Genomic DNA, 27,154 nt, shown 5'->3' with positions numbered 1-27,154 from the left:
TTTGACATAGTCAATCATGATCTTCTGGACCACCGCCTTGCCGACATGGGGATTCAGGGCACAGCCCAACAATGGCTGCGCTCCTTTATCTCTGGTCGGGGACAGAGGGTGTCGCCAGGGAGGGAGATGTCATCGCGCCACTCCTTGGTGTGTGGAGTGCCACAGGGCGCAATCCTTTCCCTGATGCTTTTCAACATCTTTATGCGCCCCCTCGCCCAGATTGTCTGGAGCTTTGGGCTGGGTTGTCACCAATATGCTGATGACACTCAGCTCTATCTGCTGATGGACGGCCACCCTGACTCGGCCCCGGATACACTGACCAGATGCTTGAAAGCTGTGGCTGGATGGCTTCGTGGGAGCCGACTGAAATTAAATCCTTCGAAGATAGAGGTCCTTTGGCTGGGTCGGGATGGCATGGGGTTGGGGGACCAACTCCCTTCTCTTGCAGGGGCTCAATTAGTGCCAGTGCCTTCCATTAAGAGTTTGGGTGTAATCCTTGACGCCTCCCGTTCACTGGAGACGCAGATTGCAGCAACAGCCAAGGCAACATTTTTCCATCTTCGCCGTATCAAGCAGTTGGTCCCTTACCTGTCCCGCCCCGACCTGGCCACAGTGATCCATTCGATGGTCACCTCCAAGCTTGACTACTGTAACTTGCTCTACGTGGGGCTGCCCTTGAAACTGTCCCAGAAACTCCAGTGGGTGCAGAATGCTGCAGCTAGGCTCCTCACAGGGTCCTTGCCATGGGAGCATATTCACCCAGTGATCTACCAGCTGCAGTGGCTCCCGGTGGAGTATAGGGTCATGTTTAAGGTGCTGGTTTTGACCTTTAAAGCCCTATATGGCCTAGGACCCTCGTACTTATAGGACTGCCTCTCCTGGTGTGTCCCGCAGAGGCCCCTAAGGTCCATGAATAATAATAGCTTAAAGGTCCCGTGCCCTAAGCAAGCCAGACTATCCTCCACCACGGCCAGGGCTTTTTCAGTGACTGCTCCGACCTGGTGGAATGCTCTGTCCCACGAGACTAGGGCCCTGCAGGACTTGATCTCCTTCCACAGGGCCTGTAAGACAGAGCTATTCCACCCGGCCTTCAATTTGAATTAGCCTGATCCTCTATGAAGAAACCCTTTCTGGGACCCCACATTTAAATTCTTCCCTGGTCTCCTTGCTGGCCCTAGTAGGACCAACTTGGCCAGTTAGCCCTGGTGATCATTCGATGTCTACTGACTGGGTTTTTTTCCTTCCAAAAATGACCCCTGAATTTTTGAATTTTATTGATGCTGCATTTTATGCTGTATTCTATGCTGTTTTAAAGTCGCATTTTAATCAATGTTTTATACTTAAAAACTGAGCCCAGTTTTTAAACCGGGAAGGGCGGGGTATAAATAAAAATTATTATTATTATTATTATTATTATTATTATTATTATTATTTAGGAGAGAAATGCCAAATCTGTTATATTGATGCCAAAATAAATTCAAATAGATAGCAGTAAGGTAGCTCATGGAATGTCAGTAGGTAGCTCATGGGAGCATAGGCAGGGAGGATGGGGGTTATACAGTTTTTGGCAAGATCACTTGGGATTTGTGATGCCGGTGCCACCCCAGCTGTGGCATGACAAAATTCTTCTCTGTGACACTTCGGTGCAAGGTTAATAAAATTTGCCACTTGAGATTTGGCAGAATGAAGGCACTAGATTACTGCCAGTTTATCTTGTCATGACCAGGTATTCAAAGTGGCATGTGTCAACAAAAATAAAACCTTTTAAACCTCCGTAGTTTGTTTTAAAAAGGTTCCATCTCCTAGTATATAAGCCCTTAAAGGTTCATTTGCATCTGGGTGGGGTTGTACTTTTCTGTCAAGTGTACTGTGGGAGTCCTTTTAGGTTATTGTTTGGGATTTGTTACCATGTAGGTGGCGAGTCTTCTAAGCGGGGGCTTACTAATCACCTACGGTCGCTGTAGTCTGTATTGCTAATTCCAGAATGTAATTTATCTCTACGTTTTATTTTAGTTAACATATGTTCTACTAGATATTGGGATTCAGGAACTATTTCCAGAACTGAATGAGGTATGTTGTGACACAAAGTCATATTTATCTGTTTTAGTTGCCCTTCATGAAGGCATTGTGCTCATAATTTTAGTTGCTCTTTATGGCTCTCAGCTCTGCTATGCAGTCTGTTCACCATATTAATTTTAATAGTGATATGTATGCCATTCCTTTTCTAAAAGAAAACAAAAAACCTAAGTTTTTTCAACTACGCTATGGCACTGTTTCCAGCCAACCCCCGTTCTCACCCATAAGCCCCAGCTGATATTAATGGAAATTGTGCAAGGGGCTTGGAGCTACTTCCACTCACTGCAGTGCCATTTTCACAGAATATGCTGGTATACTGTGCCCCTTTACTCATCAGTGCATAACTGAAGATTGTGTTTGTTGCTACATCAGCCAGTTTGAAGCTATCGTTTCAGAACTTTGCACAGGGGACTTTAGATTTCACCATCCTGAATGGTTTTTGTGACGAACTGTGTTTATCTCAGTATTCCCCTGTAATACTAGAGCACTTACACATTACACAACTTCTTAATGCATTGCTTTGAGCTTCTACTGTAATTATATTGCCATTCCATAGCTGGATAAATTTAACTCACAAGTATTTTCTCTTTCTCTCTTCCCCAATACTGCTGTTAACAGGTTTAAAAGTATGCTTCCTCCGGATCATAGTGGATGAAAACAACAAAATACTGGATTAACTCCTTTTTATAGATAGTTGCTATGTGCTAATTTATTGAATAGGTCATGTGTTTAGTCTTGTACATTTCCTTGTAAATAGAATGAACTTTGACTTCAAAAAAAATATATTCACTGAAGAAAGATTAAAGTTTATTACTGGCTGAATTTCAGTAATACCTCACTGTCTTTCTTCCCAATAAATAATACAGGCAACCCCCCCTCCCCAAAAAATATTTTTTTACGCAGGGTAAACGTTCCAAGGCACTGCATAGGTAACTGAAAACACCCAGTTCCACCCCAACCATTTTTGTGACGTTTTCAGGTTACTTCTGGGTTTGGCACAGTGTGCATATGGCGCGGTTGCGCACCTATTGGACTCATGTGAATGGGGAGTTGCCTGTATGAGGATACTAGCGTTTGCCATTTATTGAAGATCCTATGAAGGACCAAACTGAAAGAAGGTTCACACTGACTTACACATAATTTTTTTTTTTTTTTAAACCACCTTGGGTGGAAACAGCTTTTACTCTCAATTGGCCAGATCTAAATTTATGCCAACCATGACAACATAGCTAGAAGTTACAGCAGCATTGTACAAAGACTCTTGCAAGCTCTTTGGCTTGGGTAACATTTTGCAATATGCCCAGCACTCAGGGTGAAGAAAAACAACTTGCTTCTTTTTGTTTTTAATTTTCTAAAAAGTGATGGTATGAAGAACAAATATACATATCAATTATATACATAAACATAACTCAGTTCAAACGCAGTATACATACAAAATACATTAAACCTTATTGTTGAATTTTATGTCCTTTAATGGCCATTCTGCCCTCTCGGAAGAGTGGAAGTAGCTGAGATTGTCTTTTAAGTATTAAGAAATTTATAGAATGCAGAAAAAGTCAAGTTCCCCTGCAGCAAGTGAAAAACTAAAAAACGAAGCACAGCAGTAAAACAAATAAAACGGAAATCAAAGAAAGATGTCCTTGGAAAACAATTCCAGCAGAAAACCTCACACGACCTTCAAGCGCTGGAAATACCCTTCCCATTCTAGTTATGTAGTTGGAAACAACGGCGACATCAAGATCACCTATTTAAGAAAAGGAAAAAGAAACACCAAAGTTCATGTCAGTCAAATCATTGTAGCATCTTAATCACACCCAGTTGGTCAACATTCTGTAACTACGGTGAGTAAATAGTTTGTCGAGCTGTGTTTTCTAGGCCAAGCCACTGTACCAAAAAAGAGATTTTGCATCTTTTTGCCACCTCCTATGATGACCTCCTCCTGGAAGAGTCCTCACAGCCTCTTGTTCCCTAGTATGCATTCCCTTTTGTAAAATATGCAGTGCTCTCTATATACGATTAAAGCAGTGACATGCTACAGTAGATGCCCGAATCCAAATTGTAACATGCTTAGGGTTTCTGCACAGGATATTAATTGGCTGCTCTTTTGAAATGAAACTCTTCAGATTTGGTATTCTGTTTTAAAGGCTCCATCTGGAAGGCCCTACCCTCTTTAAATGCTTTTCCTTGCATTGTCACCAATGTCCATGCAGTTGCTCCTATACCAGGCTAGATGACGTGTGAAGGCTTCTATCTATTGTCTTCCTTCTCCCTGCTGACTTGAACAAACCACACAAGCAACACTAGAACTCTAGGGAGGTCTGCATGTGTGATTGGCATGTAAAAAGACTGGCACAGGAGCAACTGTGGTGACAGCAGTAACCATGCTAGGAAAAGCCTGCGTAAAACTGATCTGACTTTAGAAAATTCTTTTGTATGTCCAACACATAAATTCAAGATCAGCAATTTATTCTCTTGCTTTTCCCATTCTCTACTTTTGGATGAACTCCAAAACCAACCTGAGTTAAATATTTCCTGTTGCAGCTAGAATAAATAAAGGTTTGCCTAATAGCAGCATTTTCCACACTCATGGGAGAGTGGTCTCCTACAGGGACATTAATTCCAATATACATTCTATGTGCCATATTACAGATCGCCAGGAATAACTTATACATACCGCTACTGTGGTTATTTGAGCTTCCCTTTAGCATGTGGTATCCATCTCCTCCTCCAGCAAGGAAAGAAGGTAGAAGCACTTTGTATGTTTTTTCCAGCTGCAGTGGTTCATAGACTGGTACTCTACACTCTGTGCAAAGAACCTTTAAGCTGACCACTCTGCTTCCCGGACTTTCTGAAAGATCATACACCACCTGTATACCTATCAATGAAGCACAAGTTTGAACAGCATTTTTAGACATCAGCTCTTGCATTCTTTGGGTCTATAAAAACTTGCTTGAAAAAATAATGACGCTGGCTCTTTGGAAGTTCAGAACCAGAATAAACTGATGCGAGCACAACATTTAACCACAGGACAGGACCACACTGCAGTGGCAGAGCAAGGGTAGAGCACATGTACTGCATGCAAAAGATCCTTGGTTCAGCCCTTGTGAAACCTGCTATTCCTTAATCTAAAACCTTGGGAGGCATTGGCAATTACTCAGTGCAGATAATACTGTGTTGGGTGAAGCAATGATCTGTCTGGGTGTTATTCTGCTTCCCATGACACACTGGATTCCAAAGCTGAATGAGTTAGGTAGCTGTCTTTCCTCCAATGATTCCTCCAGTGATCCCATGTCAAGCACACTCTATAGCAAGGTAGTACCGGAGGATATTTTGCTTTAAATGCATTTAGTTTCTCCACAAATGAGTGTCTATGGTGTATAAAATTGAAAACTAATCAACAGATCCAGAAAACGGCATTGACTTACATAACCACAAAGCATCATTTTTTGTTCACGTCCAATGGACTTTATTCTTCTATATAGGTTTTTTCAAAGACTCATAAAGTAAAGCTGGTGGCTCACACAAAGGCAGCCAAACACGTATAAAAATATTCTTGTTCTAAATGGTGTGTGTGTGTGTGTGTGTGTGTGTGTGTGTGTAGGGTTGTGTCCAATGTTAGTCATACTCAGAGTAGGCCCATTAAAATTCATGTACTTAGGTTAGTCATATTCATTTCAATGCATCTCCTTCAAGTAAGACTAACATTGGATACAATCCATAAAGTCACAATATTTCCAGTGAATTTGTTGATGTGGTCTGTGACCTAAAATCCCCACACATGAAGTAGCTTTTAGTTATAAGAATTTTATTTTCATTTATTTCATTTATTAAATTTCTTCATTGCCCTTCATCCAAAGATTGCAGGACAGTTTACCATCTAAAACCACAAAAATATAAATAAGCCACAAACAGTTTAAAATGCCACAGGTAATTTAATTAGCCAGTATTAATATTTATATTTCTTTATTGTGGGCCTTTCTGGTGAGATCTCCCACCTTTTTCCCCAGAAAAAAAACCATGGAGGCAGAAACTAATTGGCAGCCGGTGTAGTTGGGACAGAATTAGCCTTATGTGCTCAACTTGTTTTGCCCCGGTGAGCAACCTGGCCTCTGAATTCTGCACCTGCTGAAGTTTCAAAACCATCTTAAGAGGCAGCCACATGTATAACGGGTTGTAATAATCTAACCTTGAGGTTACCAGAGCATAAGCTATCCCTGGCCTAATAGGGACACAGCTGGGCCACCAGCCAAAGCCGACGGAAGGCACTCTGTGCCACTGAGCCTCAAGCAAGAGCAATGGATCCATAACTGCCAAGCTACATACCTGCTCCTTCAGAGGGAGTGGAACCCTACCAAGAGCAAGCCACCTCCCGTCCATCTGGTCTAGGGGACCGCCCACTAACAGTTCCCCAGGCTGGATTGAGCTTCATCTTATTGGCTCTCATCCAGTCCATTATCAAGGCAAGAAGTCTTGCTTAGTTTATTTGAATAGTGTCATAAGTACAATGGGGTTTTGTTTTTGTCTTAATATGAGCAGTATAGTAATTGTGGCTCGTGCTTGTTTTTGCTGCTGGTGAGAGGGCATCCATGCTAGAAACATTTGTGTACTGCTTGCTTGATGAATTGCACCACCCTTGTAAGATAAACCTAACCCTGGGATGATCTCCTGCCTGGTTCCACCACACCTAACCTTGAGAATGGGGCAACGTTCCAGATACGTCATTGTTTTAAAAGCAGAAGCAGGTAATCCTCTTACAATACTCCTTTGTGAGTATGTGTGGGTTTAGGCCCTTGAACAGGCAACGCTGGCAAAGTAACTTACCTGAGACCTGCAGGAGTTCCCCTGTCCCTTCCCCATGTCTGTAAACGCTATGTTCAAATGCTTCCTTCAGAGTAGAGCCTTTGATCTGCAGCAAATCGAAAGTTCCTCCAAAAGGCAATACGGACAGCAACTCTTCCAAAGTAATAGTTCCTGAATGGGACAGGACGTTTCATAAAACAATCGGTTTTGTGCTCTATTTCTCACTTTAGAAGACTATGCTATTGTAGATATAAGCGGTAGACAAGAGAAGGGCTGAGTTCAAACCCCTGATCAGCAGTGGAGTTCACTGACTGCCTTCCAACAAGTCACAATCTTGCAGTCTATCTTACGGCACAAGCTTTTTGCAGGGACTGTAACATGAGAACCTTGCTTATGCCACCCTAAATTCACAGGATAAAGAGTAAGAATATTATAATAAATAAATATGTTTCTGATAGTTCTACCCCCACATTTATCAGAGTCTCCGGGCAGCTTATAGTATAAAACAAATAGGAACAATCATATAAGCATATAAGCAGCAGAATCCCTTGTAACATGTGGAGAGTCCCCAGGGCAGGGCTACCATGTACAAGCTTACGGCATGGGGATTTTCCAAGTGAGAAGGACCCATTTGGTACGGATCATGGTATTCTTCTCACACGGAGACGCTGCCAAGTGTTTCACAAGCCTTCGTATGAAAACAATAATCATTAAATTGGTCCCCAGCATTTCAGCATCCAGAAATATATATTAGGTATATATCTGAATAGGTGTAAGATTCGTTTTAAAAGCATACGCTAGAAATGTATGTATGTGTGTTCAATGGGGAGGAGAAAGTCAAATCTTGAAAAGCATTGTGAAATATAGTAGATAAGCTCTAAAATAAGAATCCCTAAAACTAATTATCTTATTGAGAGAAATGTGGGGTATGAAGAGGAAATTTTAGCAGCATTCCCTTGGGGAAGAAAAAGCCCTAAAGCTAGATATACCATTCTTGCTTTGTTCGTCAATGGGTCCCCGTATTCCACCACCATTTATGATGCACATCGAAACATGATTCCATTGCTTATCATCTGGATGTCTCAGGTTATTGTAAACCTAAAACATTTACACACAAATAAAATTCTATCAGTTTCAGTCTGCGCTTTATCTCAGCTTCAAGAACTTCAGGAAGCCAGCAAAGGAAAAGATCTTATAAAGTGATGGGGGAAGGGGGAAACTGGGATATTATCTAGCAACAAATCGTTTACTTACACAAATAAAACAACTGCAATTAAAGACTAAAGAACATTCATAGTAGTATACTAAAAATCATTTATATCAATGGACTTGGTATGGAATCAGTATAGAATAGAATCCATTATTTATTTCCAACTATCCCTTATTCTTTATCTAAGGAATTCAGGCAATGTACAGGTTCTTCCCTCTCCCTCTTTTACCTGCCCAACAACCCTGTAAAGTAGGCAAGGCTGAGAGACAGTAGCTAGCTCAAAACACCAAGTGAACTTCATTATGAGTGGGGATCTGAACCTGGAGCTTCCCGGTCCCAGCCCAACACAGACTTGTGGAGATCCAATATGAAAAATTTCAGGTTTTTTTTTACATGTGCTGTTATTCTGGGAAATGCAAGCATGGCATTTCCCCCCCCCCCCCTGTTGAAAAGTCTACAGCTCTCTTTTTCTGCTGTTGTATTTCTGTTTCACAATTGGGGATAATTTGGTGGGCATGTGCGTCTATAACAGAAAGTAATCTTTGGGGATTTCTCCCTGCTTACAAACTGAATACTAAAGCTGACGTCGTAGTTCTTACAAGGTGCACACAGGCAAATGTATTGTTACACACCACCTCCAATCTCCACAGAAGTGTGAGATTTCAAGGGGGTTCCAAGATGAAGTATGTTGTGGGGAAAAGCCACATATACTGTCTTGAGCTCCCTGGAGGAAAGGCAGAAATTTAATAACTAAATCATAACAAACTCACATTTGAGCATGACCAGTGGTCAGAGATGATGGGAGCTGTAGTCTAATGGCACATGGAGACTGCAGGTTTCTTATTCCTGGCTGTCCACAGTTTATTGTATTGACTTTTTACACTTCAGTTTTATATAGCGCTTATTTTTTATGATGTATTTTTACAGTTTACTGATTTTGTATACCTTTTTGAATATTTCTTCAATACAAAGCAGTATATAAGGGTTTTTAACAAATCAAGAGTGGTGGTTTTAAAAATAATAATTCTGAGGCTGAAGTCCTAAACATAACTTACGTACAGCATTAAAGAAAATGGGATTTACTTCTAAGGATCACTCTGTAAACCTCACAGAATCACTTTTAGTTTTCCAACTAGCCTGTGTAAGAATACAACTGGGTATCTTTTTTCCAAGAACAGCATTGGCAGAAACTAAATTGCAATCTGACACAGGAACATTAAGTCATTAATGCACTGCATATCAACTGAAAGATGCCCTAAACTAATCTGTGGTCAATGTTTAACTAAGTCTACTAATAATTAGCTGTAGAAGGGATATCATTCTCGTCCAAACAAATTAGTGCAATCAATTAAATATGACACCTCTCCTAGTCAACGATTGTTCATGAATCTAAGCAAAGTAGCCTGTACAAACAAGTCAAGTAGTTTTCTATGGAGAGCCCTTTAGACACTTCCGTGACAGGACGGTAATGCCTGGTCAACCTAATTAATTGTGCAAACCTTATATTCAGTTTTTTACAAGGCAACTATGGAAGCCCAGAATGAATCCCCTTTCCCTGGCTGCTTTAGAGGGTCGCAGGTGGCGCTGTGGGTTAAACCACAGAGCCTAGGACTTGCAGGTCAGTGGTTTGAATCCCTGCGACGGGGTGAGCTCCCGTTGCTTGGTCCCTGCTCCTGCCAACCTAGCAGTTCGAAAGCACCTCAAAGTGCAAGTAGATAAATAGGTACCGCTCTGGTGGCAAGGTAAATGGCATTTCTGTGCGCTGCTCTGGTTCGCCAGAAGCGGCTTAGTCATGCTGGCCACATGACCTGGAAGCTGTACTCTGGCTCCCTCGGCCAGTAAAGCAAGATGAGTGCCGCAACCCCAGAGTCGGTCACGACTGGACCTAATGGTCAGGGGTCCCTTTACCCTTTACCTATGGAAGCCCAGAATGAATCCCCTTTCCCTGGTTGCTTTAGAGGTTACTCAACCAATACAGTAAGGAAGTTTGCACACTTAAAAGAATATCCTGAAGGCTAGTCCACCTACTACTCCAAGATTTAGCTGTTCATGTGTGAGTGACTCACAACTGACAGTTCTCCCAGTCCCTTGCCACCACAATCTCTCTCATTCTTTGTAATTTGGTATATTCTGGAGTAAATAGCTCAGTCCAAGAGCTGCTGCACACAAATACATCTTTACATGGTGACAGTCTCCACCTGTTGTGATTTAGAGCTATTAAAAAATGTGATGTGATGCCAGTACTCACATATTGATGAATGTGCCATGGGTGTCAGCCCCAGGCAGCAAAAGGAACTGCCAGTACTTTATAATAGTGAGCAATGTCACCCAAAAAGACCTGTATGGATCCTAAGAAAAATTTCCCAGAGGCAAGTCTTGAAGGAAAAAGAAAGACATGCAGAAGTGAAAGTCCAACACCTCTATAAAAGCTTGGGACTTACAGCTTTCAAGCTGTTTCAGGCTTTTGTCACTAGTGAACAATTAGCTAATTCTACAGTTGTGCAATCAGCAGTTTCTGTTTGATAGGTTCAATGTCCACAGGAAGGACTAACAAGACCAAAAGCAAAACAATTTCATAGTCAGCTGAACCCCAAGTGAAGATAAGCAACCCTGGCCACAAAACCACATCTTTCATATAAAAGATAAAGGTAAAGAGCCCCTGGATGGTGAAGTCCAGTCAAAGGCGACTATGGGGTTGTAGTGCTCATCACACTTCAGGCCAAGGGAGCCAGTGTTTGTCCACAGACAGCTTTCTGGGTCATGTGGCCAGCATAACTAAACCGCTTCTGGTGCAACGGAACACCGTGATGGAAACCAAAGTGCATGGAAACGCCATTTACCTTCCTGCCGCAGCGGTACCTATTTATCTTCTTGCACTGGCATGCTTTTGAACTGCTAGGTTGGCAGGAGCTGGGACAGAGCAACGGGAGCTCACCCCATCACGGGGATTCGAACCACCAACCTTCCGATCAGCAAGCCCAAGAGGCTCAGACTTTATATGAAACACTTTAGACTTTAAATATCAAATAATGAACCACTTAAAGTAACCTGGATTATTATCTTACCACAGCATCGCAAATTAAATTTCCCATGTTGCACTCTTGAAAGCGACATGCTTGACTTGTACCATTTAGATAAACAATCGTTTTTCCTATTTCCCGGGAAGAATAATTTTGTAGTTGAAGATGCATCTTGTCAACTTCTGCTTTCACATCCTCAGCTAAAAAAGAAGTAGGGCATGTTGAAGGTTATTACTGGCCAGGCAACTGATGAGGATGGCATATTTGTTTATCTGCAGCACATTAGTTCAGGGTTCTTTTCAGACTTGCACTCCAGAATACTCCCAACAAAGTTCCAGCTTGCAATAGTTTGGATCCAAAGGAGTCACACAGCCAATAACTTGGTTTTCTTAAAAGCAGCCCTCCCCTATTCTGTGCCATACAGTATGGCTAACTTCTTTTAGAACCAAGCAGACTTTCAGAAGCAGATGTGATATATCAGAATCAGGTTAAAAAAAAAAGGTCAAAAGTCAAATTCCCACTAGTTGTGTCCAAACCTTTGGATGTGCCTAGAGTAACTCTTTAGAACCAGTCTTAAGTTTGGGGGAATATGCTTCTGGGTTTGTTTGTTTTTAAAGAGAGTGTATGAAATTATATACTTTAAAACAAGATCCTTTATATATAAATATATATTTAATTTATAGTGGGCATAATGTGAGTTCATAGCCATCCCACATAATTTATTTTAGAAAAGGAAAGAAGGCTAGATCCTGAGTTCTCATAACTGGAGCAACGATTACCACATAGTCCCTGCAGGAGGGAGATGATTTTTCACTCATTTTGCCCGCATGCTCTGAAAAAGCTGCTCTGAAGTGCCGAGAGACCCTCTGGAACAGTATTCAACTTGGCACCAGGGGTGGGGAATACAGGAGGAAGGGAGAATCTGCAAAAATCATTCCTCCCCCTACAACAGGAGACTCCACCGTATTTCAGCCCTTTCTACAAAAGTGAGGGAGCTGTTCCGTTTGTGGAAAGACAACTCTGGATCCAACCCAGAGTAAAAGGAGGAGGAGCAATGACACGACACATGACATCATGCATTATCTAGTACTTAAATTAGGTAATCATCAATGTTATAAATAGGCGACCTACAGGAAACAAAATTTCAGATCTCCTTCCCATACATACCTTCAGGAATACTGCTGTTTAGTAAGATAGGGTTTCCAGATGCTCCAATTACATTTCCTTTGTCGTCAAACACAACGTTCAAATAGCCAAGGTATTTTCCAAAAGCATAAGCTTGAACAACAGGAACGTCACGCCCATCATCGGACTTCACCATAAATGGATATTTACCAGCTGGTATATCATTTGAAGGTGGGGTGCCTGTAAAAGTGGCCAGAGAATGAATGACCTTCCCTCCCTTCCTAGCTTTCAAAGGAAGTCCTGAATACTGATGAGGCAAGCACATCAACTGATGGGGATATTTAGGGTGCAGAAAGAAATTGCTCGTGTGTGAAAGCAAGAAACAAGAAAGTTCCCCTTTCCTCAGCTCCTACTCAATTCAGCAGCTGATCAGGGGAATCAGAGGCTTCCACTCTGCTCACCAGCACTAACTGTGTTTTGAGAATTATATATATATATATCACTTCTATATACAATACACTTCTATTTGGGTGTAATCCCCAGCATTAGTGATTTAGGATCCAAATACACCTAACCTTAATAAGACAATTAGCAATCAGGCTGTGCATTTTCAAAAATGTAGCTTTAGCTGTTTTGCAGTTGTTTTATTCTTAGCTAATGTTAGTCACCCTGAAAAGGTAGGGAAGGGAATACATAAATCTTCCTGCACCATGTCACACTTCACATCTTCAGGGGCAAAGAGAAATGAGGGTCAGGAAAAGCCTTGATGCACACATGCACTGGACATCCACATGATCCATCCCTTTGACTCTTGGCTTTGGAAGATGACAGCTTGGAGAAAAACATGTTATTCTTTCCTAACAGAAAAATAATAAATGGTGAGATGTAAGTCCCCAAATGGGAAGGTGAGCTTTTTTTCTTTTCAATTACCTCATGTGCACTGTTTGATTGAGATGCTATGTCACTAAACACACACTTCAGCAGAAGTGGTTTGTTGTTGCTTTTTTAAAAAAAGTTTCATTTTATTTCGCTCCCACATTCCTTTTGCTAAAGGCACTATGTTTCACTGCAGAACATTATCAGTGATTAAGACAATAAATATATTTCTGACTGAAAGTGTTACTAGGACATTGATGGGTGCACTGAAAACACTGCCACTAGATTTTATATTCTACACCCAGCATCTCGTTGCCATGAATGATTCTTTCTGAATGCAGGCACTGATCTCTCTACTTGTCTCAGAACTAGACTCCTGGACAGCTCCCAAATTCACTCATTAATAGTGCCAGAAAATGCAACATGTAGCTGCTGCTGGTTTCTCAACTTTCAACTGCAACAACAAAATCCATTTCAACAGCAACAACACAATTTGGAACATTTCAATAGGCTAAAGAGCCTGTAGAGTCTAAATAGCTCCACCTCCAGTTGTGACAAGAGATAAAACTTAATAATGTTCAGGCTTCCTTTTATCTCAGGTATTCATATGCTGTTCAATATTCAGAGTATATATCCTGAGGGACAGCTCAGTCAGCAGAGCTATGGGTTCAGTCAGGGATGTGGGTTCGAGCCCCACATTGGGCTAAAGATTTCTGCATTGCAATGGGTTGGACTAGATGACCCTTGTGGTCCCTTCCAACTCTATGATTCTAATATTCAGAGGTTTGTCAGCAAAGGATAACAGTATCAGTCACAAGCACAATGCTGCATGTTCCAAATAGGGAAATTAATGTAAAGGCTAGGCTTGGTGCACTTATCAAAATGTTAGGTATGCTTTTTGGATGTGTATACTCATGTATGTTCTTTCTATGTCAAGTAATGTATTAGTGAACTCATCTTCCTTTAAAAAAAGGCTTCAATGCTTCTACCCAAGCTTCTAAGAATAAACTCTCTACCTTTTCTTTATAAAGTGCCTTTGTAATTCTACAGAAGTTTTCAATCCCTACAATGCATTATGAACGATCTGTAAATGGTGTGCATGAGAATGAATGTTTAGCTTAGTAAAGAATGCTCAGACCAGGAAGGAGGCAACATGCAAAGTTAATTTTATCAGAAAGTCTGGTATGTAAAACTAAAAAGAGACACACTTCAGCGTTTGAGGTATCTCATTTCCTATTGATAAACAACAGCACAGCACCCAGCTACACCCTTATAAGTAAAGTAAGTGTGACTTCTGCCCGGAAAAAGACCCCCAAATCAGCACTGGTGTCACTAGACTAATGTCAGTCTGTGGTCAGAGTAACAAAAGTGTATGATACAGAGTGGCTTGAAGAACATAGAGCTGAGAAACCCTCATAGCTGGGAAAAAGTATATGAGATCCTGGGTGAAAGACATAACTTTTGCCAGATATGTGTGTGTGAAATCTACATCCACCTGGAGCAGCATGACTCATCTGATCACAACACCCTGCCTGACCTCAATGCCTCCTCTTCAGCACTCTGAACTCCTAGACTGCCAACCTAGCACTAAGAATACCCATCTCTGTAACTACACCTCTTGCAGTTCAGGGGTGGGGCGAGAGAGACAGAGAGACTGTACCTGCAAGCTATTTTGTTTTTGGAACTGTATTCACTAAATGCGGTTTTACTTGTTTTTGAGGTTGGGCTCTACACACACCAGTTTATATAGTGAAGAATGCAAAGGAGTGGGAATGTATGCATCCATAGTTATTGAATACACATGCACACTAAAACATTAAAGTAGCAGGACAAAGGCATTAGCATTGCCCATGCTAAGGACAACTAGGAAATCAAAATGTTTTCAATTTGGCCCAGCTAAAGGCAAACAGAACATCCAGGGAATCAAAATCTATCCCTGCTAGAGACAGAAAGAGGACCAAGGAAGGAAATAGATTTCTATGCTCACGTTTAGGCAAAAGGGAAGCCACTGGGATGAGATTCTTACCCATTTCAGCAAAATAAAAATAAATCAAAAGATTGGGAAGAAATTCTAAATAGGAATCAGAGCAAACTATGTTCAAAAGAAAACCCAAAGCATCACTCAGCTCCATCAACTTTGCCTTTTATAGATAAATCCTCCCTATAAAATTGTGGAAGTTCAAGGAGGGGGGAAGTATTATAAAAAGCTGAAGACTCTCATTAGTGAATAAATTCCATAGCGTGGCTATTGTGGGGGAAACTATAGGTTAAAAGTTTCACTCCCAATCAGATATACAACAATAATTGGTGAATGCTTGGCAAGCATTCAGCAGACCAGGTTCTGAAAGCCAGAAGCTTTACAGGTATGTCTGAAAAAAGCAAAGTGTTTGTGCCATCTGTACATGGACCAATGTTATAATTAGAATAGAGCGAACAGTGGGAAACGGAATGTTGTTTTTTTCTGAACACATCCTGGAAAAGTTTCCAATTTCTGAGCCAATTTTGAATATTGCTGAGGTGAGTTATCCCACCACTATTTCTGAAAGGTTTTAAACCACCATTTCAGAGGAACATTTCACACACAGGAAAGTTTACCCTGATCTAGTATGAGGGAGGCTGGAGAAATCACTAAATAATCCTGAAGGAAGGTGTAAGACGGGAGAGAGAGAGTGAGACAAAGTTCATATTTATTCTGGACCAAGGGCAGGAAAAGACACATAGACATAAGCAGAAACAGGAGAGGACAGAGACATGATTCATTTGTGTACAGCTATGAAAGCCACTGGAAAAAGGCCCAGCATCCTTAGTGCTTAACAGCAAACCAAAAGCCAACCACTTCCTGAGGAGAAAATGAAACTCTGATGAATGAATAAAAGACTGAAAGCTATGACCAAGGTAAATTCAAGATGTTAAAAAAAGAAACACGTAAAAACTGAACAAGAAGTGTCACTGAACCTACAAGAGGTGTTGCTGATATTCCATTGATCTTTTATGCTTCTCAAATAACAGCACAATTCTATTCATGTCTGCTTAGAAGGACCTAGTCAGTTCATTGGGCGTCTTACACCCATTGTGTACATGATGCCTTCTAGATGCTGATAGACTACAAGTCCCTTCATTTATGGCCATTGGACATGCTAGCTGAGCTGAGGCTATAGAGAGTTAAGATTCCTATAGCAGGGGTCCTCAAACTACAGTCCACGGGCCAAATCCGGCCCGCCAGGGTCCTGAACCCAGCCTGCCTGGCAATTGCAGAACCCACAGCGCTCCTCCTTCCTGTTGCCTAGATGGCTACAGCCAATGTGAGCTTCCTTCCCTCCGAACCACTACTACTGCAAGCAGCTGGGTCCAATCCTTTCCGGCTACTCCTCAGACCACACTCTCCAGCCCCAGCCCACTTGGCTGCCCATCAGTCCCATCACAATCCCAGGTGTGCGTGCGCATGGGCACACCAGGGAGGGGGTGTGTGAGTGAGAGAGAGAGACTGCTGGTGCTAGTGGCAGCTCCCTCAAACCGCTGGGAAAGGACCACCAGTTCGGTGGCAGCCTTTGTGGCAACGACCACAATCCCCCCCTCCCCACCCGGTTTCTCCTTCTCCACACATGCACCTCCTCCTCCTCCTCCTTGGTTGTCAGGCAAAGTGGGTCTGAAGGGGGAGGGACTGGCCCATGGACCAGCCAGGCCTGGAACCGAGCCCGGAGGAGCCACCGCCAAGGAAGGCTTGTGGAAATGCGGGCATAGAGCGAAGGCACAGCGGCCGTCGCCAGCACTGCAGCCGGGTCCGGGTCTCTCGCTGGAGGGCACTGAGGGAGGAGCAGCTGGATGCTGCTGCCACCGCCTCTGCCCAGAGCCTGGGCCGCGCCTCTGTCCTTTCCTCCCTCTTATTTGGTCACCCTCCTCTCTCTCTCTCTCTCTCTCTCTCTCTCTCTCTCTCTCTCTCATATCCCCCCCCACTGAAATACTTATAAGTTTATGTTGATTAAAATTGTTCTTCATTTTAAATATTGTATTGTTTTTCCTGATTTTTGTGCACTACAGATAAAATATGTGCTGTGTGCACAGGAATTTGTTCGTATTTTTTTCAAACTATAGTCCATCCCCCAACAGTGTCTGAGGGACAGTGAACTGGCCCCCTGTTTAAAAAGTTTGAGGACCCCTGCCTATAGCATCTGAAGGGCACCAGGTTAGGAAAGGCTGATGAAGGACATCAAGAGAAAAAAACCCTCTACACTAGACTAGTTTCAAGGTTTAATCTTATACTTTCAAATGCTTAGTTCCCACGACAGTTTCTTCCAAACATGCCTAGCTGTACCACAGTGAGGAGCATGAAGAATTAAATATTCAGCACCCTGTTATAACTGCTGAGACATAGCTACAATAATTAAAGTACTAACCAATCAGAATCCCCTCTTTTTGCCAAGGAAATGACATACCTGTATAAAGAAAGGTGTTTGTATGTCCCCCAACTACAACATCCACACCTCTCACTTTCTGAGCAATGTTTTTGTCCACAGTAAAACCAGAGTGACCGAGTGCAATGATTTTGTTGACTCCTAAAGTTATAAGTTTGTCCACTTGTGGCTGTAATGCTGTAACTTCATCTTCAAATGTTAAATCCGGCCCTAAAAATCCAGAAAAAATGCATTAATGTTTTGTATTTCATTTTATTCTCACAAAATGATTTGCCAAAGCACATGAACAAATATATTATACATATATAACATATATACTATACATAACATTCTCTCTTGGTTTAACAAGTTCCTTTCAAGTACAGTGGTACCTCAGGTTACATACGCTTCAGGTTACATATGCTTCAGGTTACACATTCTGCTAACCCAGAAATAGGTTAAGAACTTTGCTGCAAGATAAGAACAGAAATTGTGCTCCGGTGGTGCGGCAGCAGCAGGAGGCCACATTAGCTAAAGTGGTGCTTCAGGTTAAAAACGGACCTCCAGAACGAATTAAGTACTTAACCTGAGGTACCACTGTAATGGAAGTTAGACTGATACATTGCTAATTTGCTAGCTCCGTATTTCTGTGGACCCCTCATATGACAGGAAATCATTTGGTTGCTTTAGCAGAAAGGGGATGGTATTCAAATAAAATCATTGTGCAAGGGAACATCTCCCCAAGGTCCTGACAAGAGAAGATTGGAAACAGAAGTTAATGAACTACACAGAAATGGCGAAACTTACCGGGAGAATAAGAAATCAAGGAAACAATTCTTTTTAGACAGGAATGGAAATGGTTTTTTTTTGAGTATTTACAAACAAACTGTAAACAGATTAAGACATTGGCAGGATTACTGTAAATACCTGCGCGCGCGCGCTCTCTCTCTATATGATATATACGGTAATAGATACATAAAAGAATGTGTTGAAATAATTTGGAGTATGCAGGAAGATGAAAAGAAAGGTAAAGAACCACAGAAAGAGGGGGAAAGGAGCCAGAGTTTAAAATGTTAAAATTATGATTGGATAATTGTTGTGATATATATAAATGAAACTTATAATTTAAAACTTTTTAAAAAGGGGGGGGGGACATCTCCTTGCCCCCAGCACACACTGTACACTCTCCCCAAACCAGCTCTGGAGGGTAGGGGTAATATCAATTAAAACATTATGCAGCAAGCTATCCCCACAAAAATAATGCTAATAAGAAGATCCAATCTACCCTAGCCTCCAGTGTTCCAGACACTTTCAGAAACAAGAAGACCGTAAATAATGTGCCAACATCAGAGTAGAATCAGGAAACCATGTTCCCATTATTAATTTTGGAACTATTAGCAGGCTCTTTATGTTCCCATTATTAATTTTGGAACTATTAGCAGGCTCTTTATGTTCCCATTATTAGTCAGTACTAGAACAGCTACAGAACATATTCATTCACCAAAGCATTTATGTAGCAGTTTGCTAACATGCAGTCAATCGGCAATTCCTTACTCCTGGATATGAAATAGCAGTGGATATCAGCTATTGGACATGAATGAAGAACACGTGTCTAAACAAAAATGGCTGCTCTCATTTTGGCCCCGGGTTTTATGACACTGAGCAATAGCTTAGGCTTTGTTCCATGTTCTCACAATAATAATGGAAATGATACATGAAAGGATTCCCAGAAAAGCAGAAGGCTGAGCTGCATGGAACACCATCTGGTAGCTAGTAAAGCCAACAGCCTTTTGTTCTGGGCTCTGGAGTAAAGAGTGGCATTTCCTTTTAGCTCAGAGCAAATGCAGCTTTCTTGGCCTGATGATTTTGCATTTGTACAGCCTATAAATCTATATCCTTTTGAAATTCATGCAAATGTCTTAAGTTGCTTGGACAAGGTGATTTCACAATTCTTCCCTAAGGAGGAAAGGGAGAGGTTACAAAATGCCCCAGGTCTTTCACCAGAGGACAGATGTGTTTTTTTGAAATACACATGAACAGTACAGGAAACCTAAAGATATGAATCCGAGTTAATGACTCCTGGTAGAAATTTTGGTCTAACTAATTAACCATTAAATAACCATTGGGCAGGTTTCAAATAACGAGTCCTGTTCTCTTTTGCAATGGATCTTCCTTCCCCTCCCCTCTCCTCCCCACCCACCCACTATAAGTAGCTGGGGTGTGTCAAGAGAACCCCTGGAACAGCATACATCTGGCAAGCCAAAATACCATAGATTCCAGCGTATTAGGCGACTGGGCGTATAAGGCGAAATTGCTGTTCAATTTTAGAGTTGTAGGGTTTGAGCGTCGCCAGGGGCAGAGCGGGCACCGCTCCGCTGCCTCTGCCGTTGCAGCAGCAGCAGCCTGAGGCGAGGCGTTTGGCGGGCGGGCGGGCGAGCGCCGCACTCAGAAGGACTTTCCGCGGCCCCTTCTGTGGAGATGGAGGAGGAGTGACGGCAGAAGGGGCGCCTCTGCTCACTGGCTTCCTCTCCTCCTTCCCAAAGCGTATACCCGGCGTATAAGATGACCCCCGACTATTGGGGTGATTTTCCAGGGATAAAAAGTCATCTTGTACGCCAGAACATACGGTACTTGTCTTGATGACTGCCTTAGCACAATGTTGAATTCCTCTCATAATCTTTGAGACCTGTCCAGATGCCTGTGACTGGATGACACATTAAGCTGATAATTAAACAAAGATCTAAATAGATGAAAACCGTGTATGTGTGTGTGTGTGTATATATATATATATATATATGGGGGGGGGTGGTTCTATCATCTGATTCCACTATAGTCACACATATCTGGTGCTCACTTTTTATCTTACTTTGAGCACCATTTAATATAATTGCTACAGGAAGAAGAAATAAAATAGGGTGGGAGTCACATGATTCAAAATAAATATATTTATTTGCATAATTTTTACATAAGCATTAAAAGAAAGAATACCTGGATTTGAAAGGACAGGTGTCTCCTTCGAGGTATAGCCAACAATTCCCACTTTTTCCGAGCCAACTTTCAGAATTTTGTAAGGAAGGAAATATCCTGTGATGTTGCTTGCTAGTTTCTTGTTTGCTTTAATGTTTGCACTTACAACAGGAAACTTAACATTTTTCAGCAGTGGATCCAATAATCCATTCACACCGTTGTCAAATTCATGGTTCCCGATTGTCTGCACAACATAAAAGAAAAGAAAAATAGAATCTCCTATTGACAAGAAGTTCCCGCAATCATGAAAAGCAAAGTACAGCATAATGACATGTTTTAAAATCTACACTGTGATCCATCCAGTTCTAACACATGAACAGTATGCTATATCCAAATAGTATCTTTTCAAGCTCTCTTACATCTATTTCAGTTCAGCTACTAATATTTGGAGGTGCATCAACACAGTTCTTCAGCCTCTGAAACGCTAAGATTTAAAAACCTGTGGCCTTCTAAATATTGATGTACTTCCACTCCCAAAACCCCCAGGCCGGTGTGACCAATGGTCAAGCCTGATGGAAGTTGGAATAAGTCCCTCAGCCCCATTTTCAAACAAGAACAGTGTCAGCATCCTCTCCAATTGTCACAATGGACTAGATTTGGAATTTTGAGCCAATGAGTAATTGTATTTAAGAATTTAAAATATTTGGAATTTCACTGGCCCTCAACAATTTCTTTAGAATGTTTAAATTTCTTTATCTTTTTGCAAGGTTCAAATCAAGGCTCTCCCATAACCACCTTTAACCAGACTGCTCACCAAAGGAACATATTTGGGTGTAGAAGTTGCCTGACTTCCGTTTCAACTATAGGGCGAGTCTTTTAAAAGAGGCTCCGTGGAACATGTGTACTCCATATCCACGGGGCCTCTTTTAAAGGACTCACCCTGTATAACTGTAAAAAGTACTTCAAGATGACAGTGCTTGCTGAAGGAAAAGAAAGGGACTTTTATCCTGCTGTCTTTATCCTTCTACCCTCTTCCTGGTTTAATTTTGAAGACCAGTAAGCAACTGAATGATCTTGCACCCTTTTTTCCCGAGCCAAAGATCAATCTGACCAATCAACACTGCACAGCATGACAAAATATGTGCTTACTCACCATGCCTTCAGCAGAAAAGATTTGGAAACGTATGTATTACACTGCAAATATATCCCTGTAATTTATTGTTCTCTTTTTTAAGCCATGGTGTAACAAGCTACTATTTTTATTATTATTATTAAATATTTTCTTGTTTTACAGAAGTATGTGTAATGTCTCTCGTATTTTTTCCATGTAACATTTTTACAAATCAGTTTTGTTTGATGAGACATTGGGGAGGGGGGAGGGGGGAAGATGGGGGGGTGGGGACGGGTGACAATGTTTCTATTTTGCTTAATGTATGTAGGGTTTGGTGTCAGCGTTGCTCGTGTAGGTTCTCTGCTGTTCACTTGTGTTCCTTCGGTGGTGAGAGAGGTTGGGGTTGGCCTAGGGTGTGGTTGTTCATTTGTGATTGGCTGTGGTGATCTTTGTTTTCGTGGGTGAGTGTTTTGGATCAGGTTAGCCATATTGATTTGTGTGCTGTTGGTGGATTATTGTCATTGTCTTGTTGGGCTATGTATGTGATAAAGGGGAGCCATACCGGGGTAAAGGCGTCTTCTTCTGTTTGTCCCAGTATCAGTTTCAGTTTATTGGTTAATTTTTCTAGTAGGGCTGTTTCCCATACTATTTGGTACCATTGGTCCATGCTTACTCCTGACAGGTCTCTCCAGTGTCTGGTTATGGTGTTTCTGGCTGCTGAAAGTAGGTGGGTTATGAGTGCTTTGTGGTGTAAGTGTAACAAGTTACTCTGAAGAGCCAATATTTCCAAGCAGCTTCCTTCTACACTTTCCAGGGCAAATCGTTTCTCTGATTTCCACCCCTTTAGACAATGACAAGGATTCTTGAAATATGAAACATACCGTTCAGGCAATGCCTGGTCTTGCATCCCTGTCCCTTCTGTGCTTAGGGCAGGATACAATGTTATAAACATGATACTGTATTCTACATGTAGTGTTATTAAGTTGGACTGACATGGTAGGCAGATAAACATATTTACACACCTAACCACAATATGGCTCAATAATACTTTCAGAGATGTTTGTGTCTGTTTACAGTAGGCACATTCATCTATTGTGGTCTGCATGGAAGGCACCAGATAACGCATTGTACTATGTTGCAGTGTGCTGAAGTCATGTTTACCTTCTTTTGTCCACAACAAGTGCAGTGCAGACCAAACAGAGCTGCCCACACTGTGATTTGGATGTGGAAACAAACAACTTGAAGCTACTTAAAATGCCAAGAACAAGACCTAGAATGGATTTAAAATATATGATACTTCACATGCTTAAAATAGAATGAAAGCTTGAGCAAAACAACTCAGCACTGATTACAAGCCTGATTTGACGTATTTGTCCAGATGTATTTGATCACCCAACGTTATGTGTTCCCAATAAAAGCAGATAAAATCTGTATATTATAAAAGTAGCATCTAAGCAAATAGTGAAATTTTCAGCAATGAAGTATTTAGAATCTGGCTTGTGCACATTCCAGAATTTTCTGTATGCTTTGAGACTGAAACAAACATCTGCTTTTACTTTGCACATATAATTGACAGCAGGACTCTTTCAATCTTGTACATTTCATTTCTTTTTACAGATTATTTCAAAATAGTTCCCACTATGCTTAAACAGATTTCACCAAAGAAAATTTGGGGATCCAAAACCACACCCCATGTATCTTTATGCAATAGTTTTTTTGTCATTTATCCAGAAACCAAAAACAGTAGTGCCAAGCAAAGATGGGACTGGCTTTAACTTGGCCCCCAAAATCTCCACCCTAACCCTGTGCTGCTTAGGAGAGGGAACGAGGTATGGCATAATAATCTCAAATCCGATGGCTCTGCTGTGGCATGCCAGCCAACGCTTGGATAAAAGGAGGACAAGATGTTCCCTTGCCCAGACACTGCAAGTTATATATCTACGTCTCCTGTTGTTCTCTCATCTCACAAAAACAGATTAAAAGACCTTCTCTTCCAAGAGATTTTCATATTGATCGGAATGAAAGGATGCACTGCAATTCACACCACAGAATGAGAAGAGATGAGTCCAGTATCCATCCCAGCCTTCTCTCTCACATTTTCTTTCTTTTCTTTCTTATATTCCCATTCACTTAAGTTTAGTGCCAAGTGCTTAACTCCTTGTTGCCACACTGCCTGCAGAGGTTTGATAAGTGGAACAGATGTGAGTAGGCTGTTGTCACAAAGCAAAATAGCCACCTTTCTAGATTCAGTGTCACATTTAAGAGTGTGTGTTTTTCTAGAGGCCAGAATAACGGCAAATGCTTTTCCTATGCACAACCGGCAGAAGTGTTTCCTGGAAGTATATATCCCGAGGATACAAGGGGCAACAATCATTTAATATAATCACGTTAAGATAGGATACCATGACAATTACACTGGACAAAGCTTGCAAGTTATGGAAAAAGCAGGCAGTACAGTTGTTAACAGCACTGGATTTTGGGATAGTATTAGGTGTTGGTTCACTATCTATTTCTTCATCATCCCAACAGTCTTCCCATGTGGGATTATGTTTTCTACGTCCATCTTTGGTCTTGCTCTTAATATTAGAGGAGGGCATATAGCAGTATAGTAGATGGTTTTCCAAATGCCATGGTTCCAGACTTACAACTTTAAAGGTTAAAAATCTGCAGCACTTGGAATCAGCGGTGCAGCTAGGTATTTTAGACTTTGAACTTAATGTCCAAAGTCTAAAACGGCATTTCAGGGGCTCCTGCTGTTTAGATGGGAATGTGTATTACTTAACTTACTTCAGTGTGTGGTAAGCCACCCCTGCGGCATTTGAAGGCCCTCCTGCTCATTCTTCTGAGTGGGGGACCCTTGATGTCTGCCCCAAAGTCCTGATCTGATGGCACTATCACTTTTATTTCTGCTCAGCAGCGGTCTGGAAGCCAGTGGAGTTTGCTAAGTAGTGCCGAGATAGGTTCATTTTTGGATATACAAATTAACAGCTTCACATATGTATTCTGGGCTTGTTATTAACACATCCAAGTCTTCAGAGGCAGTTCCATGTAACCGACAGCAGTAGCTGGATCTGATCAAAGGTGCAACTACTCCAGCACTTTCTTTCGAACAGCAGGCCTGCAGCTCCTCTGCACCCAGAGATTAGGCTAAATGATGGGAGTGCTCCATTTTTTTCTTACATGGAGGTAAGAGAATAGGCACCAGGTTGTGCTTCTCTGGAGCATCTCCTCCAAAATCCCAACCTCTTTTAGAGGAGCTTCTCAGTGCTGAGTCTCACATCTTCTGGTTGCGGCTGGCTGCTGGCCTTCTCCACTACTTAAAAAGAAAGGATTCCTCCCTTCAAGGTGTCCAGCTGATCTCTTATGGTCCACAGCTTAATTTTATTATCATTTACATGGTGCAGGTAGTGTTTACAGGATTTGAAGCCCTCAGTGTTTGGAAAAGTTGCCTCCAAGTAAAGCTGACCAAATAGAATCAAGGCGGAAAGTGGAAAAGCTGAAGGGAGATCACTGTTGTTGTTGGTTAGTATCCAACCCCTGGAACCTTGAAAAAATGGTTCAGACTCTTGCTTTTTGCTACCCTAAATAGAAGAGCGTCATTACCTCAGCCCTGAACCTGTGGCCTGCCAATAAACCACCTGAGGGGAGCCCGAGTCCCTTCAGCTGTGAAGGGAAAGAAAGAAAACCGGCCTCTCCTCATGCCTGCTCAGATCTTTCTTATGGCCTCCCTCCATACTGGAGCACATCCAGTTGCGAGGACCCAATGGCGCCACAGAAAGTTTTTTGGGGAGGGGGGGAGCGTGCCAGACCCTCGCGCCCCACCTGACGGGTTTGCCCCCCTCTCTCGCCCCCCCCCCCCCGCTTACCATTGCGTCATAGCCGAGGAGGTTCATGAAGCGCACCACCTCCTGCCCTTTGAAGAAGCTGAACCACACGGTGCCCTGGTACTGGTCGCCGGCGTCGAGGAGCAGCACGTTGCGCTGCGCGGCGCGCACCCGGCGGATCTCGGTGGCGCGTCGCGCGACGCCTCCGTAGCAGTCCTGCCCGTCGCATTTACCCGAGTCGCGGCTCGTCTGCTCCACGCGGGCGTGGACGTCGTTGGTGTGCAGGATGGTGAGCTCGAAGGCGCCGGCCGAGCAGGCGCAAAGCGCGCCCAGCAGCAGCGCGCCCAGGCTCCGCGCGCAGCTCTGCCCCGCGCGCCGCCGCCGCCGCTGCCTGAGGCTCTCCATGAGGGAAGGCAGCGCGCGCTCCTTGCCCCTCGGCGCACTGACTGGCACTGGGGAGCGCAGCTGCCGACAGAGGCGCTTTAGGCGCAGCCCGGCGGGGCGGGGAGGAGCTGGACGGCCGCCTCCCGCGCGCCGCCATCCGACGCCCCCTCGAATCCTGACTAACCCCCCGCCGCGAGTTTCGCGGGTGCTGCCTGTCTGGGAAGGTCTGGCTGCTCCTTTGGAGACTCCCTTCCCGCCTTCGCCTTCCCGGCTTAGTCAACTTTTCCTGAGAGGAGTCTTGGCATCCTTGGGCACTTTTCTGGGCAGATCTGGGGAGGCTTCCTCATTTTGTCATTTATGTATGTGAACTCCGGGCACCATCCACTTTCCCCCGCAGAAATAAACACTCCTTAAACCAGGACTACTGCTACTACTAAATGCAACATTACACAATACATAATTACATATGGTAATGTTTCGCTTGACATGATGTCTCCAGTCCTTGATCTGAACCCAGCTGCCAACTGACTAACCTGTTCATATTTCCACATCAACCAAAATGTTACAAAACTGAGTGTGCACCTTCCACTTTGGGCACATTCCCTTGGGCTTAGTTCCCCTAAAATACCGGTAAATTAGGGTTTTGTTTTGTTTCTTGTGGGGCAATGGAGCTACCTTTAATTTTCCGATTTATAACTCGGAGCTGCAGTCTAAAAGGCAACAGGCTCCCCTGCGCAGTCACTTGCATTGGGGGACCCTTCCTTCGCATAACTCTGTGAGGTAGCTTAAACAGAGACACTAACTTAGAATCGTAGAATTAGAAGGGACCCAAGGTTCATCTAGTCCAACACCCTGCAATGCAGGAATCTCAGCTAAAGCATCCATGACAGGTGGCCATCCAACCTCTGCTTAGAAACCTCCAAGGAAGGACAGTCCTTCCTTGCTTCAGGCCAGCCAATGGCCAATTCACATTGATGCTGCATGGCAAATGTTGCAGTGCCAGATATCATACAGAGTGAAGGGGAGCCAACTGCTTCCAGTCAGCGAGGGGCACTCAGTAGCTCACTGCTCCCACAGTCCATTGCCAGAGAGCCTTGGGTCAAGTGTGGCTTACTTGACTGACAAAGGGCTTGTGCATTCATGGCAGATTTCCTCCCCACTGCCACAAACCAGAAAGGACACACATATGAAACACAGTATTACTCTTTCATGTTCATTGTCCTTCCATGTAACACTGGTGAAAGTAAAGTGCTGACACGTGATTTTCCACTTGTTTACTTTTAAGTAAACCAAATGGTTATATGCGGCCAAGCAAGCCTATGGATCTAAATGGCCACTAGGGGTCATTGTAGGGGACCTGCCAATGACAC

The 27,154-nt window shown here is 42.7% G+C and overlaps 2 protein-coding genes across 2 annotated transcripts in view; one reads left to right on the top strand and one right to left on the bottom strand.

Annotated features, from left to right (window-relative positions):
* SNX14 (sorting nexin 14) overlaps nucleotides 1-3,222 on the top strand; it is a 35,688-nt gene extending 32,466 nt beyond the window's left edge. Inside the window, exons 27-28 of the mRNA XM_080999854.1 lie at nucleotides 2,014-2,070; nucleotides 2,696-3,222. Of these exons, the coding sequence (XP_080855980.1) occupies nucleotides 2,014-2,070; nucleotides 2,696-2,731 (93 nt within the window). The 3' untranslated portion in view covers nucleotides 2,732-3,222. The remainder of the gene's footprint in view (nucleotides 1-2,013; nucleotides 2,071-2,695) is intronic.
* A 185-nt stretch (nucleotides 3,223-3,407) lies between these two features.
* NT5E (5'-nucleotidase ecto) lies at nucleotides 3,408-25,805 on the bottom strand (the record flags this gene model as incomplete). The annotated part of the gene is made up of 9 exons (XM_080999887.1): nucleotides 3,408-3,820; nucleotides 4,751-4,951; nucleotides 6,898-7,047; nucleotides 7,866-7,974; nucleotides 11,152-11,306; nucleotides 12,274-12,471; nucleotides 17,541-17,729; nucleotides 20,487-20,709; nucleotides 25,443-25,805. The coding sequence occupies 9 exons, from the start codon at nucleotides 25,803-25,805 to the stop codon at nucleotides 3,660-3,662; spliced, it is 1,749 nt and encodes a 582-aa protein (XP_080856013.1). The 3' UTR covers nucleotides 3,408-3,659.
* Between the last annotated feature and the right edge of the window lie 1,349 nt (nucleotides 25,806-27,154).

The sequence above is a fragment of the Podarcis pityusensis genome, assembly GCF_964106645.2.
Source record: "Podarcis pityusensis genome assembly, chromosome: 3".
Taxonomy (NCBI): domain Eukaryota; kingdom Metazoa; phylum Chordata; class Lepidosauria; order Squamata; family Lacertidae; genus Podarcis; species Podarcis pityusensis.
Note: the sequence above shows the minus strand (reverse complement) of the source record. Positions and strands in the feature narration are given on the sequence as shown.